Source organism: Oryzias latipes, chromosome 11, assembly GCF_053564925.1.
Source record: "Oryzias latipes strain Hd-rR chromosome 11, Olatipes_Hd-rR_3.1".
NCBI classification, from domain to species: Eukaryota; Metazoa; Chordata; class Actinopteri; order Beloniformes; family Adrianichthyidae; genus Oryzias; species Oryzias latipes.
The window spans coordinates 15,562,900-15,577,476 of record NC_136247.1 but is presented as its reverse complement, the minus strand read 5'-3'; the positions used below and the strand labels follow the sequence as shown (position 1 = coordinate 15,577,476).

The 14,577-nt window shown below is 43.9% G+C and overlaps 1 protein-coding gene across 2 annotated transcripts in view; it reads left to right on the top strand.

Moving 5' to 3' along the window:
• dlgap3 (discs, large (Drosophila) homolog-associated protein 3) overlaps positions 1 to 14,577 on the top strand; it is a 59,473-nt gene that overhangs the window by 6,182 nt on the left and 38,714 nt on the right. For both annotated transcript variants that reach the window (XM_078955365.1, XM_078955364.1), the window contains exon 2: positions 11,506 to 12,665. In XM_078955365.1, coding sequence (XP_078811491.1) covers positions 11,506 to 12,665 — 1,160 coding nt within the window. The remainder of the gene's footprint in view (positions 1 to 11,505; positions 12,666 to 14,577) is intronic.

Sequence of the window (14,577 nt, the reverse complement as noted above, 5' to 3'; positions counted from 1 at the left end):
GAAGACAAGTAGCCTAGACTGTTCCATGTTAAACAATCCGATTCAGCTTCTCATCATCATTTTATCAGAAAGATTATTTTTTAAAAATCCTTTTTGATCCAACTGAACATTTTTTCAACACAAACAGTCTCTTAGACATATTTACCCTGGATCCACTGTGATTTGGATACAGAAATACCCAGAAACCCAGTCTTAAATTATTTTAAATATGTTCTCCATCACAAAAAAAATGTTACAAAAACATGTTAAAGAGACCAAAAACGCTATTTTCATTAAAGTGGGTCTTTGACACCTGAGCTTTAGCTCTGGTGTTGACGCACTGTCGCGGGGTCCCGCCGGGAAATGATGCAGAGGAGCCAAGGTAGGAGCGTTCTTTCTTTATTCAAGAAACAATGAGCACCACAATTGCTCCACGCAGGGCCACATCAGGTTGTGTCACCTCCGTCACTCTTCACGTTTTACTTCCTGTGATGCTCCCTTTTAAATGATGAGCCCCTCCCATTGGGCGTTTGAATTACTGTTGGTTAACTCTTCGTATGTTTACACAATTAACGTAATTCCAACGGACTCTGATGCTAAAGCTGATGTATGTAACCTTTTATTACTGGTACTACTACTTTACAGTATTGATATACAAGTGTTGCATAGCACTTCACTACTGTAAAGTCTTATATCAACGCAAAAGCTGCTGTTTTGCACTTCAGAATGTGTTGGAATTACATTAAATGCTTAATGGTTAAAGTTATGGTATAGTTCAGAGCAGTGTTTAATTTCCTGTCTTCAGCAACACTGACTTAGCAAAGAAACATCAGTACTGTTTTGATTTGATTGGAACCTTTGATGCTGTGGACTATGAAATCCTTCTAAACATATTGGACATGAGGATGGGGTTATCAAGTTCAGTCCAGAGTTTGGTCAGATCTCATGGGTTCTCCTTGAGGTTCTGTTGTTTCCATTCTTGATCATAAATGGGGCGGCCGGTAAGGCGGTCGACCCTTGATCGTAAGATTGCAGGTTCGATCCCTGCCTTGCACGCTCATGTGTCGCAGTGTCCTTGGGCAAGACACTGAACCCCACCTTGCCTCTGGTGGGAGGTTGGCGCCAGTGTTCGGCAGAAAAGCCGCCATCAGTGTGTGCATGTGTGTGTGAATGTGTGTGTGCAGGGGTGAATGGGACTGTGACTGTAAAGCGCTTTGGGCCTTCGAAAGAAGGTAGAAAGCGCTATATAAGTATACGCCATTTACCATTTACCATAAATCTGATAAATCACAAGGAGTGCTCAGGGTTCTTGGACCTCTGCTGTACTTGTTCCTTTTAGGAGATCGTCCAAACTAATAATGTTTCATACCACAGTTTTGTGGATGACACTCGGGTTTTTGTAGCTCTGACACCAAAGCACTATGGTCCGTTAGATTCTGCTGCTGCTCTGAACAGATAAACTCCTGGAGGCAGTCAAATATCCTTCAGCTAAACAACGTAAGCAAGAATAGACCTGAGTATCAGGGCTCCATCGAAGGCCACAACTAAGGCTACGTTCACACCGCAGGCTGAAACGACCCAATTCCGATTTTTTTTTGCCCCTATGCAACCTGTATCTGATCTTTTCATGACAGTCTGAACGACAAGAGTCGTTCCGATCCGATCTTTTCAAATGCGACCCAGGACACTTGGGTATGTGGTCCTGAATCCGATACGTATCCGATCTTTTGAAATGGGACCGCCGTCTGAACAGCCAGGCCACATGAATCCGACCTGTGCATCATCGATGCGCTACAAAAGTCATCATTCTGCGTTGAAGTAGGCGGAAACTAGAACATAAATAACAATCATGGCCGACGATGCTGCTGAGACCAGTCAGGGGATAGGAAGCGAGGTCACCGATTTGATTCATATTTGAGGTGACAGCTCTATTGTGGAGCTGCTCCCAGATGGAAGCTGCTCCCAGATGGAGCTGCTCCCAGATGGAAGCAGCTTCCTGCTGAACTCAATGTTTACCTACTTCTGCACACTTTGATTAAACTCCAACGCCAGTTATTTTACTTTTATCCGTTTATAATGAGAATCATTAAAAGGACAAACTTTAACTTAGGGGGGAAAGTTTGGAACCACCTTTTCTTCAGAGATTAATAAACTAACAGCCTTCTAGACAGTCTTCTGAAATTCAAAAATTGTCAAAACAAAATTTTATATTAAAAGTTTTTGTTTTAGATGGTTTCTCCTGTTGTTGTTTTTTTTTTTTTTAAATCGGTTGGAAAACGTTTTCACCAAATTTCACCTAAAGACCAAACCTGTTAAATTTTAATTACAGCATGTGGCAAAACGTTTTCAATGGCAGTGTACCCATGTTTTTGTTGGGTATTTATAGTATTTCAGCTAATTATGTTCAAAAAATTATTATTTTAATTAATTTCATCACATTAAAATCAAAAAACTTTTATTATTTATTTTATTTATTTATTAATTATTATTATTTATTTAATCTTTAAACATGCTGCTGATAGACGTTATTTCCTTCCACAGGAAACAGGTTTTATAATAAATTAAATCTGGAAAAGTTTAAGTCAAAAACTGTCATATGTCATAATTGATGTCAATTCAAAGCAAGCTCCCCTATTAAAAAACTCTTCTGTTCTACAACTTTATCACCGGAGCTTTAGCTCCAGTTGCACATTCTTTTGACTACCGTTAACTCAATTTTCTAATCAATGTATTTCAAATAGATCCTACAGGGCAGGAAAGTAGCTTTTTACATTGTTTATGGTGCAAAACTGTTATAAAAAGCTGCTTTTCTTTTGCAATCTGCTGATTCACGTTGATCACTGAAACGGTCGAAGCGTTATGGTTTGTCAGCAAGGGCGCTGTGGGGACATCTCCAGTGATGGAGGGTTAATCACTAGAAACATTTTATTTTTTTTATTTTCAAAATTTTAACATTGAGATGGAAAAATATAAAAATGAAAGAACGAAGGTTTGAGATCAAGAGTGAGAGGAGACAGTAAGGAGACTGAGTTAGTAAGTCAGAAATTGCTCCCCCCATGCAGCTATCAGACTTTGGCTCTATGATGGAGGGATATTTCCCTTGTGTTGGGCAATCGCCTTCTTCATCACACACCAATGTCCTGCTTCCAGATTAAATATTTCCCTTTCGTCGTTCTCCGTTTAGCTTTTTTACTCCTCCTCTTCAAAGAAAGCAGGTCTGCACCTCTCCTCTATCCCTGAAAAACCCTTCTCCTGAAAGGATGCTGATCCATCTCTGCATCTTCTTCCTCACAAGCAGAACTGATTGAGCGTTCTCCATCTTCCACATCAACCCCTGATTCTCTCTGGATCATCATGGCACTTTGGTCTAACCATGGCACTGCAGAGTTTGCCGTGTGTGTGAAAGCCGTTTTGCCCATATCAGCGGAAAATGGTTAAACTACATTAAAATAGATCATTCATGACAAAAAAAAAAGCAACTTGGCCGTTCTGCCAGCTTTTCAGCATTCTTATCATTGGCAGGTACAGCAGGAGGAGCACGCCAGCACAAAGCACCGCCAGTCACACATCCACACATATCCCTCTCTGCTGCGTGTTTGCCACTGCTTAATGGAGCCTTTGAAGTGTCCAAGCACATGTCGCCAGAAAGGAGGCAAATGAAAATTCATTCATTGTGCGTCTGCGCTTTCTGTGAGGACTCTCTCTGGGTTCTCTGCATTCACTTTTAGAAATGCGTATCTAACCACACTGTGTATCTGCAGTCAGACAAAGGCACTATTCAGACACACAATACGCCTTGCTGCGTTAGCCCAATTCAGATAAAGCCAACACTGTGGCTAACTTGTCCAAGTTATTGTCTTTGCCTCCTAAAGCTCCTCCATGAAAAAATGGGAAAGAACTGCTACCAATTGCAAATTCTCATTACACAGATAGTTTGTCACAAATTGTTTTTTTAAAGCTCTAATGCTTCTCTTTTTTTGGATTAATCTTTGTTATAGACATTTATTATCAAGGCGTGTCACCAATTTCATGAAACTGATGTCTGATTCGTGTTTATTCCAGTTTATTCTGAGAATTAGAAAAGAAAAGGGGAAAGAGGGTAGCTTTTAAGACAAATAACAACAATAACAAAGCTAAAGTAGAGGGAGTGATGTTTAAAGTCCCAGTCCAATCATCTTTTGATCTATTTTCAAAGCATTCCATGTTTTCTTTGAATTATGATCATGCAGTTTTAGCCAAAATCAAATAACGTGTGTTGTTCTCTATGACATAGTTTCTGCAGAGCGGCAGGAGTTGATCAGAAATTTGCCTCTTAAATGGGGGCGGAAGTGTTGGTTCGAAGAAACTCCGCCCCCTTTCCCGTTCCCTTTACCACTGTTTAGTCCTCGGATCAGGGTATTTTTTTTACATAGCAAATACAATCATAAGAAAAATGTTACATCAAGATGTTAAAAACACCAAAAACACAATTTTCATCAAAGTGGGCCTTTAAGATTTGACAGGTAATATCAGACAGAAAAAGCATTCACAGGAGCGTCCAATGACGTCTTCTACAAATGTCCACATTGAGTCTTGTACTGACCCTCATGTCGCAGGAACCATAGGTGACCATGTTTGGACTTCCTGAAGGCAGAGCTGCCAGAACAGAATCATTTTGTCATTCTTATCTGTATGAGATTCTAAGGACCTAATTTCTGTTTGAGACTAACCAACTTAATAATTTTAAAGCTCCTCTGACTGATTTTTCTGCTACATGGTCAACATTTCCTTTGTTTCGTTGTTAAATTGTATTGGTTGGTTATAATCCAAAGGTGAGACGTTCTAAAATATATTTTTTCCACAAAACCCTCTTAGTGATTCAGAGATGGAGACACACACATCAGTGGACAATTCTTTCCACGCTGTCTGATCATGTGCTGTGTAATTAAAACCAGCACGTCTGCATTATGTCAAACTACTGTGGACGCCAGTCAAGGAGAACATAGAAAGAAAATAAATTTAACTGATTTACTGGGAAATTTGCCTGAACATAATAGCAAGTGAGGAAGAAAAGGCAGTACATTAATAAAAGTTCAGGTTTGTGGAGTTTGTGTGTCTGTATGTGCCATTTCTAGAGAGGGAGGCATTGAAAGCTTGTTAAAATCAGGCAAAAGCTTTTTTTTTTTTTTTAAGATTTTCCACCTTAAGATTTTTTTGTGAATGTGTGTCTGCCGTTTTGTGATCTGGATTCTTTCTTCAAACCAAGAAAAGTGCCTTTGAAAAGGAAAACTAACCAGTTCTGCGTTTTCCAGATGTTGACTCCACAGATGTGACGCAGGTTTTGAGCCAGCGCTAGCAGACAAAGGAAAGCAGCAGTGGGGGGGTGGGGGGGTGGGGGCATCAGCTGTTAGTAAAGTGGGTCAAAGCAGCTGGCATGAATGTTTGAAGGGAAGCAGCTCCTAACGGAAGGCTCCAGAACAGTCCTGTCGATGTCAAACAGGCGTTACACCCTGACAGCACCTCCACGGGCTTCAGCCGTTACTCACTATTTCTGTCCGCGCCCGGAGGACGGGAGGGGAAGGAGGCAAAAAAAATGGATGTGAAGGAGAAAGACAGGAGACAGGAAGGGAGGATCGTTTTAGTTGTTGTGTAATTTGAGGTCCTAAAACTGGAAGTTCCAGCAATTTAAGGCTTCTGTGGGAAATGCATGAAACACTTGAAACAAGTCCATTTTTTAGCAGGTGATAAGGTTTTAAGCTATGGAGCACAGAAGTAATTGACAAATACTAATGAATGGAGCAGGGCCAGACTAAAGGAGTGGTAGAAGAAGAACCAGAGAAAGAGAGACACAATGGCAAGATGGATGAAAGTAGGTCACAAGAAGAGATTGATAGGGAAAAAGACACTGGAAAATGAATGAAAAGAAGGACGTAAAGGGAAATGACAGCTTTCAATGTGTGTTTTCCATCTGTGCAAAAGCGTCTCTTGTCATTCTCTGTGTGTGTATGTTTGTCAAACTGACTGACAGCTCCAAGCTGGCAGCTTGCTCTGCAGATGAAGACTTCATAATAAACAGAATGCGGTTTAATTTACTCCTCTAGGCAGAGCTGCAGCTGCTCGACTAAGGCACAAACAGTTGATACACGGCCATCCAAAACCCAGATGTATGTGATGGAGCGTGTGTGCACTAACCCCTGTCAAAAGGAAAGAAGGGATTATACAGCATCCAGGTGCTAAAAGGTTCTTTATTAGTTGCTCATCAGAAAGTGTGACCAACTCTAAAAGAACCAAACTGCTCAGGAGGAAGGAAACCACTAACAATTGTAGTGTAGTAATCATTCCTGCCCATCCATCTGTGAGGGATATAGACTGTCTCCAAATTGTCTGGATGCAATCAAAATGATAAATCGAAATGGTTTACAATAAAGAATTGGTTCATTAACCAAACACAAACAAGTAAACCAGAATAAACAAAAAAAAAACTATATGGAATATATGAAAACCATTAGTATTAAATGGTAAATGGCGTATACTTGTATGGCGCTTTCTACCTTTGTTGAAGGCCCAAAGCTCTTTGCAGTCACAAACCCGTTAACCCGTTCACACACACATTCACATGCTGTTGGCGGCCTTTTTTTAAAAAATGCAGTTTATGGTGTAAATGAGTTACTTTGGAAACATCTGGGCCTCACACAAAAGGACCTAAGTTGATGAAAAAATGTAAACATTTTCATGGAAATAACTGTTGAAAATGTAAGCATTCACTCAAAAAATATTTGAATTCATAAGAAAAATTTTCAAAGCATTCAATAAAAAGGTAGCTAGGTGCTTTGGCTGTCTGAAATCTATTCACGGTGGGGATCTGACTCAGACAGGCAGGCCGTCATGGCTGCAGCAAATGACACAATTAGATGTGGGGGAGCTTTCTGGGTGGCAGCTCTCGGTCACCAAATCAAGGCAAACAGGCAACGCTCTATTTCATGATTATCTCAGCATCTGTCCCTCATCTGTGAAGCCGGCGCCATAGCCAGTCTGATTCCTGATCTTCCTGTGTTAATTTGATTTATTTATGGTAAATAGTGTGTACTTATATAGCGCTTTACTACCTTAGAAGGCCCAAAGCGCTTTACAGTCACAGTCCAATTCACCTGTGAACACACATTTACAGACTGATGGCAGCTTTGCTGCCAAACACTGGTACCAACCTTCAATATGGTAGTTTAGTGACATTACAACTATGACCAGATCAAGTTGTGCTGATGTTGAAATATTTTTAAAATCTGTCAGACTTTACAGAACACTAACAAAAATACTTACCCCTTCTGAGACACAAAAAAACCTAAAAACACCTCCCACAATGCAATGTTGTCTCCAGAGAAAAGTCAAAACCTTTCTTCCTTTTGGAAAGCAGACCTTAAGCAAACCCCTTCTCTAATGATTTTTTTTCTTTTTGTTTTTTTGTGAAATTAAATGTTTTTGTGTGTCCATGTTATGTGTAATATGATGCACTCATCCTGTGAACTCACTAAAGAACTGCACAGACATTTGTACATACATTCAGAAGCTCACTGCTGCTCTTATCTCCTCTGCAGTAGAAGGCAGGAGATCGATAAACACGCCTCAGTTGGAACACACAACACCGCTTAGGGATTCCCTGCAGGCCCAAAAGGACAAAAAGGCAGGCGACAAATGGAGTCTGTGTGTGAACGAGCAGTAAATGGCAAACAAGAGGCAGAGATACGAAGTGGAACAAAAATTCTTGATTCATCTGTGGAGCAGGAGTTGGGATGAATGAAAAGAAGGACATGTGACCACTTCCTGCCTTTGGGGTGATCTCCAGCTCTTGTAAAATGTGTTCAAAGTTGAGTAAACAATGACTTCAATAAAATGGTTATCAATGAAACTACAGACCTGCTTTCAACAGAAGACAAAATAAACTGTCATTAGTCAGACAAAGGAGTTCCTTGTTGATTAATAAATCAACATAATAAATAAAGTTTATTTTTCTACTTCTGTCCTTACATATATATCTACAAGTGGATATATTATTATTAGGGCAGGTAATTTTTATGTGAGAATAAGTAGAAGTTTTGGGAAAAAGTCAAAAATTCACTTGAATAAAGTCGCACAATTATGAGAAAAGTTGTTATCGAATGAAAAAAAAAGTTGCAATTTGACAATAATAAAGTCGTAAAGTTATGACAAAAAGTTATTTTTCAAGGAAAGAGCCATGCCATTTTGGAAAAAGGTTCTATGAAATTATACCTGTATTGTCAAGTATTGACTTTTTTCTCATAATTTTACAACTTTACTCTCACATTATTGTTTTGGTGGCCCTAATACTCTGGCATACGTATCAGATGTATAGTAGGACATTTGTTGTCACGGTGAGGTGGCTCGAGAGCCGGTTGGACCCAGATGCAGAGGCAGGAGGCAAGGATCAGGGCTAGTGGGTTTTAATGCACAAAAAGAACAAACAAAAAGCGCTGCAGAGCAGGATGACAAAAACCAAACGAAAACTCACTGTGGCGTGGCGAGGGACAAGGAACGAGGAACAGGGCATGACATGGCATGAACACCAGAACAGGAATACTAATGGACCAACACAGGAGGAAGGCAGAGACAAGACTTATATAAAGACAGGGCAGACAAGACACAGGTGGACACGATCAGGGCTGATGGGGACCAAAGGAAGTAAAACTCAAGAAAACAGACAAGACAGGAGACTTTCAAAATAAAACAGGAAACAGAAACAAGACAGAACAAGGACCAAAAACAAGACAAGTTCAAATCATGACAGTACCCCCCCCCCTCAAGGAACCGCTCCGAGGTTCCAAAAGTCACATGAGGGGGGGGCCCCGGAGGATAAACCTCGACGGGCACAAGAGTCCAGAGGACGGCCGGGGGTCCGAGCGGTCCGGCGAGGCAGGTCCGGAGGACGGCCGGGGGTCCGAGCGGTCCGGCGAGGCAGGTCCGGCATGAGAGGCTTGGAGGCGTCGTCAGGCTTGGAGGCGTCGTCAGGCGTGGAGGCGTCGTCAGGCGTGGAGGCGTCGTCAGGCGTGGAGGCGTCGTCAGGCGTGGAGGCGTCGTCAGGCGTGGAGGCGTCGTCAGGCGTGGAGCAGTCAGGCTCTGGCCGGTCGGGCCAGCAGTCAGGCTCTGGCCGGTCGGGCCAGCAGTCAGGCTCTGGCCGGTCGGGCCAGCAGTCAGGCTCTGGCCGGTCGGGCCAGCAGTCAGGCTCTGGCCGGTCGGGCCAGCAGTCAGGCTCTGGCCGGTCGGGCCAGCAGTCAGGCTCTGGCCGGTCGGGCCAGCAGTCAGGCTCTGGCCGGTCGGGCCAGCAGTCAGGCTCTGGCCGGTCGGGCCAGCAGTCAGGCTCTGGCCGGTCGGGCCAGCAGTCAGGCTCTGGCCGGTCGGGCCAGCAGTCAGGCTCTGGCCGGTCGGGCCAGCAGTCAGGCTCTGGCCGGTCGGGCCAGCAGTCAGGCTCTGGCCGGTCGGGCCAGCAGTCAGGCTCTGGCCGGTCGGGCCAGCAGTCAGGCTCTGGCCGGTCGGGCCAGCAGTCAGGCTCTGGCCGGTTGCAGGCGGCAACCCCCTGGAAGCCGGGACGGGTCGGGGTGCAGGCGGCAACCCCCTGGGAGCCGGGACGGGTCGGGGTGCAGGCGGCAACCCCCTGGGAGCCGGGACGGGTCGGGGTGCAGGCGGCAACCCCCTGGGAGCCGGGACGGGTCGGGGTGCGTCCGGGACCACCACCGGAACATGACGGGGATGGGGTGCATCTGGCACCACCACTGGAAAGCGATGTGGTGCGTGCCGGACCACCTCTGGAACAGGAAGGGGACGGCGGGGACGACGGCGACGACCCCCCTTCATGGCGAGATGGCTCCCCTCCATAGCTGGAGTGCAGAACTGGAGTGTGTTAAAGTCCCAATAGGACCTGGTCCTCTCTGCTTCGAGGCAGTAGGCCTCCAAAAGCTGCATGTCCCGCTCTGCTGGGTCCAGAAAACTTGGTTGGTCCATTCTGTCACGGTGAGGTGGCTCGAGAGCCGGTTGGACCCAGATGCAGAGGCAGGAGGCAAGGATCAGGGCTAGTGGGTTTTAATGCACAAAAAGAACAAACAAAAAGCACTGCAGAGCAGGATGACAAAAACCAAACGAAAACTCACTGTGGCGTGGCGAGGGACAAGGAACGAGGAACAGGGCATGACATGGCATGAACACCAGAACAGGAATACTAATGGACCAACACAGGAGGAAGGCAGAGACAAGACTTATATAAAGACAGGGCAGACAAGACACAGGTGGACACGATCAGGGCTGATGGGGACCAAAGGAAGTAAAACTCAAGAAAACAGACAAGACAGGAGACTTTCAAAATAAAACAGGAAACAGAAACAAGACAGAACAAGGACCAAAAACAAGACAAGTTCAAATCATGACATTTGTCCTTTTTTATAGAAAACTACTAAAAAGGCTTTCAAGACATTTGCAATTCACCTCAAAGTCAGAGCTTCAGTTTGCTTGGATGAAAGCAAACTGAAACTAACCAACTTTGGTACTCAGAGTTAGAGAAAATTGGAAGAACTCCCATTCATAGGATGGTATCGTTGGAGAAAACGTTTTTATGAAGGTTTGCTTCCATAGAACATATTTAACTTAAAAATGGTGACCTTTTCCTACTACTTCTGCCTCGTGTAGAATTTGTTTTTTATCCATGAATCATGTTGTCTTCTCCACCATGATGAGTCTAAACCAGGGGGTCTCAATGTGCGGCCCGGGGGCCAATGGTGGCCCACGGGAAGATTTTTTGTGGTCCTCAATAAAAGAGAGCCACAGCAGGTTCCTTTGTGTTGCTAGAAGAAAAGGCGCTTTCAAGCTAAGTGGACAAATGCTTACTTTGTCGTACCTCATGGTCTGGATAAAGTCCTGTGCCTGCAAGTAGGTAAATGCAATGCACAAAATATTCAATATTAATCGTCACGATGTTACAAATCACGAAAGCTATGACAAGCTTTACTGGCGAGGAGCGCAAAAATAAGCTCCAACAACTACAACGAGGCTATGCTGCACAGCAGATAATGTTTACAAAATGGCTAAATCCAGTGAAGCTGTGACAGAAGCTAGCTACGCTTTGGAAATGGCCCGGTGTAGCAAGCCCTTAAGTGACAGGGAATTTGTAAGAGAATGTATGCTGAAAGTAGCTGACATTGTTTGTCCAGAGCAAAAGAAAAGGTTTGAAGAAATACGACTATCAAATGATAAACTTACTAGACGAGTGAAATATATGGACAGCAACCTCCGGGAAAACATCTGGAGGGCCTGGTAAACTGTACAAATGACACTTGGTCATTAAAGTTATTTAAAAAAAGTTTTTCTGTTTAACCTTTTTTTTTTCACCAAAATTGTCCCCCAGTCTAATGCCGAGTTCTTAATTTGGCCCTCCGCTACAAAGACTCTGAGAACCCCTGGTCTAAACCTTTGCTTTAATCAAGATTAAGCATCAAATCAATTAAAAGTGAATTTTTAAAGCCTATATATTTTTTCTTATACTTCCAGGTGAGACTGGTGCAACCCTGTCGCGCCCTCAGCGCCCCCTTTCGGCCCGGGCAGCCCACCATGCCCCGGCGCCTATGAAAGGGTACCATGTCAGCCGTAGCATGTCCCAGCATTCCTCTGGTGGTGGTGGAGGAGGCCCTTGTCACTGCTCCCCGGAAGACTGCGATGGCCTGGGTAGAGACTACTACCAAGGGCACAGCGATGGGCACTACTACCCCACAGGAGGTCCGGCAGAGGCTTTGGCCCTGGAGAGGCATCACTCCCACTCACATTCACACTCGCACAGTCACTCTGGAGGGGGCACGTTCCCTCGCTCCCACCCCAGCCACCACCCAGCTCTCCATTCGTTTGACTCTTGCGAAGAGTGCCTGTCCTCAGTCCACGGAGGAAAGATGCACCGCATCCCCCCCAACTTGATAGATCAGTTAGATAAGCAGGGTCCGTTCCATCCTGATGGCTTCCACACACTGCAGTACCAACGCACGGCAAGTGGGGGGGCCGAGCAACGCAGCGAGAGCCCATCCCGCATCCGCCACCTGGTCAACTCTGTCCAGCGCCTCTTCGCAAAGTCCCATTCCCTGGAGGCTCCATCCAAAAGGGAATACAACGGCACAAGGGGAGCCGGAGACTACCGAGGGGAAAGAGGCGGAGGACACAGGAGTGCAGGGGAAGATGGCCACTACACAGGCCACCAATCTCGCTCCACCCGGAGGAGCAAGTCCCGGGAACGTAGCAAGAGCGGAGATTCACGGCATGAGTCCGGCCGCCGCCACCGCAGCAGGACGGCAGGCTGGTGGAGCTCTGATGATAACCTGGACAGCGATAGCAGCTTCTTGGTCAGTGGGGGTAGACGGGGGTATCCCAGTGGGCATGAAAGCCTTGATGCCGCCATTCAAGAGCTCACCACAAAGAAGCCAAAGGAGCGGGGCGGCGGGGCGGGCTCTGGAGAGTGCGTGGCCTGCACCACAATTGCCCTTGCAGGGGGGGAGGGAGGAGGTCATCAAGGACACCATGGTCATTCACTGAAGAGGAGCACATGGTCATCCATGACAGTGAGTCAGGCTAGGGAGGTATATCCATCAACTAGAGGAGGAGGTTATGACAAAGCCCTGGTTCCCATGGAGAGCAAACTGAAGGAGAGAACCCTCCACTACCTGCAGGTTAGTGTGCAGCAGCCGTTCCAAACTGTTTAGTATGCTTAGTGTCCACAAAAAGCACTGTTTCATTTAGAAATTCACATTTTCATTTAAACACCTTAAATACATAAATATACGTTGTCAGTGTCACACCAGCATATTAGAGTACAGCTTAACGTAGAATTCTAAATTTCCCGTTTTGCATTTGTACTTGTGCATTTTTGCTTCTTGGTGTTTGCACCAGCTGATGCTGGTGCTGAGGTTATTTTTTTCTTTTTTTTTATGGTATGTCAAAGAGCGCATGTCATTTAGGTGTTACCGGCGACAAGTCCCCCGTTAAAGTGAGGTGGTCCTGAAGTGAATTGAAAAAAAAAAAAACATTACAATTTAGAAATAAATAACATTACAGAAACCAAAACACTCTTCAGGAAAATGTTTCAGACAACAAAAATAATTTTTGCAAATCAAAATAAAATGTTGAAAATGAAACAAAATAAGAGACTGGAAAAGGTAGGTTTAATAAAGCATCCCTTATTGGATGATAACGTTTGTTCAGTTATTTGGAATGGTAATATCTTTTGACAATAGATGTGTCTTTAAGTTCCTGGCCATAGCCACTGAAAATGTTTAGTGATTGTTTAATCAACTTTTAACCATAGTTCAAATAATACATCCTGTTACTTTCCTTCTTGAAGACTCAAACGTCATTGTCCAATCTGTGATGTCACATCGTTTCTGGTTTATTATTTTGTTAAATGTTTTACATTTCATTTTGATTTCTGGAAATTACTTGTTTCCAAAAGGTTTCTTTCCTTTAATTATTGTATGTTTTGGTTTCTGGAAATATTATTATTATTATTATTATTATTATAGAGAAAAAGAGGCAGTGATTCTTTTTGATTTTTCAGTGACTTTTTGCTGTTTATTCGGCATTTAGCTAGTGAGCTTTATTTTCTGTTGCTGATGTAGTTTCGGTGTGTCTGTATTGGAGGAATACAATACTTTCAATGTGTTAATGATGTAATTAGGCATCACAATTCTATTCTTTGTTTTATTAAATGTGCAGTAATTGCTAACAGTAAGTATCCTATAGATGGTTTCGCAATGTGTTTTAATGTTACTCAGTGCATTATTGCAGCAGATTTGAGCCTCAAAGAAATTTAAAAACCAGAGTTTGCTGTCCAGACTTTGCTCTTCATTTAATACTATTTGCGCTCCCACTTCCAACCTTAAACTCTAAAAAGCTTTGAAGAATCCAGTCTGTCTACAAAGGAAATTACTGCCAGGGTGAACGTGTAAAGGTAGAGAATTAAAAGACTTCCACAGAAAATAAAAGGATCCACACAAGCTTCCAGCTGTGCTGGGCTGGAGCTGCCCTGCAGCCTGTGTTTCTACAGATTTTGCAACTGTCAAGCTTTAGACACAGCTGAGCTCGGCTGATAGAAGCCAAAGCAAGGTCATATGTGTGTGGTTGTGCTCTCCAAGGATGAACATCTCTTGTACTTTGGGTTACCATCAGGGATGAACTTCCCTGATGCAGCTCTGTACAGTTCTCCATGAGGTGCCTGCCATCTTGGCAGGGGGGAAATCTAGCAGTCCAGTATGAGGCCTGCAGGAGACATAGCACCAAAAAGCAATAGTTGCTCTTCAGAAGAAATTCCCATTTTTTTAAGAAAGTGAAAGTTCATTCATCTTCTTAACCGTTTATTCCCTTTCGGGGTCACGGGGTTGCCGGAGCCTATCCCGGCCACTTGGGCGTAGGCGAGGGATGCTCTGGACTGGTCGCCAGTCTGTCGCAGGGTAGAAAGTGAAAGTTAATTATGCAAAAAGCATTTATTATCACTTTAAAAACATGCAAGAATTCATTTAAAATTTAAAATGTTATTTGATCCTTATAAATGATCCTAACAAAGGTGGAAGTTTGTGGTTTTGGGGG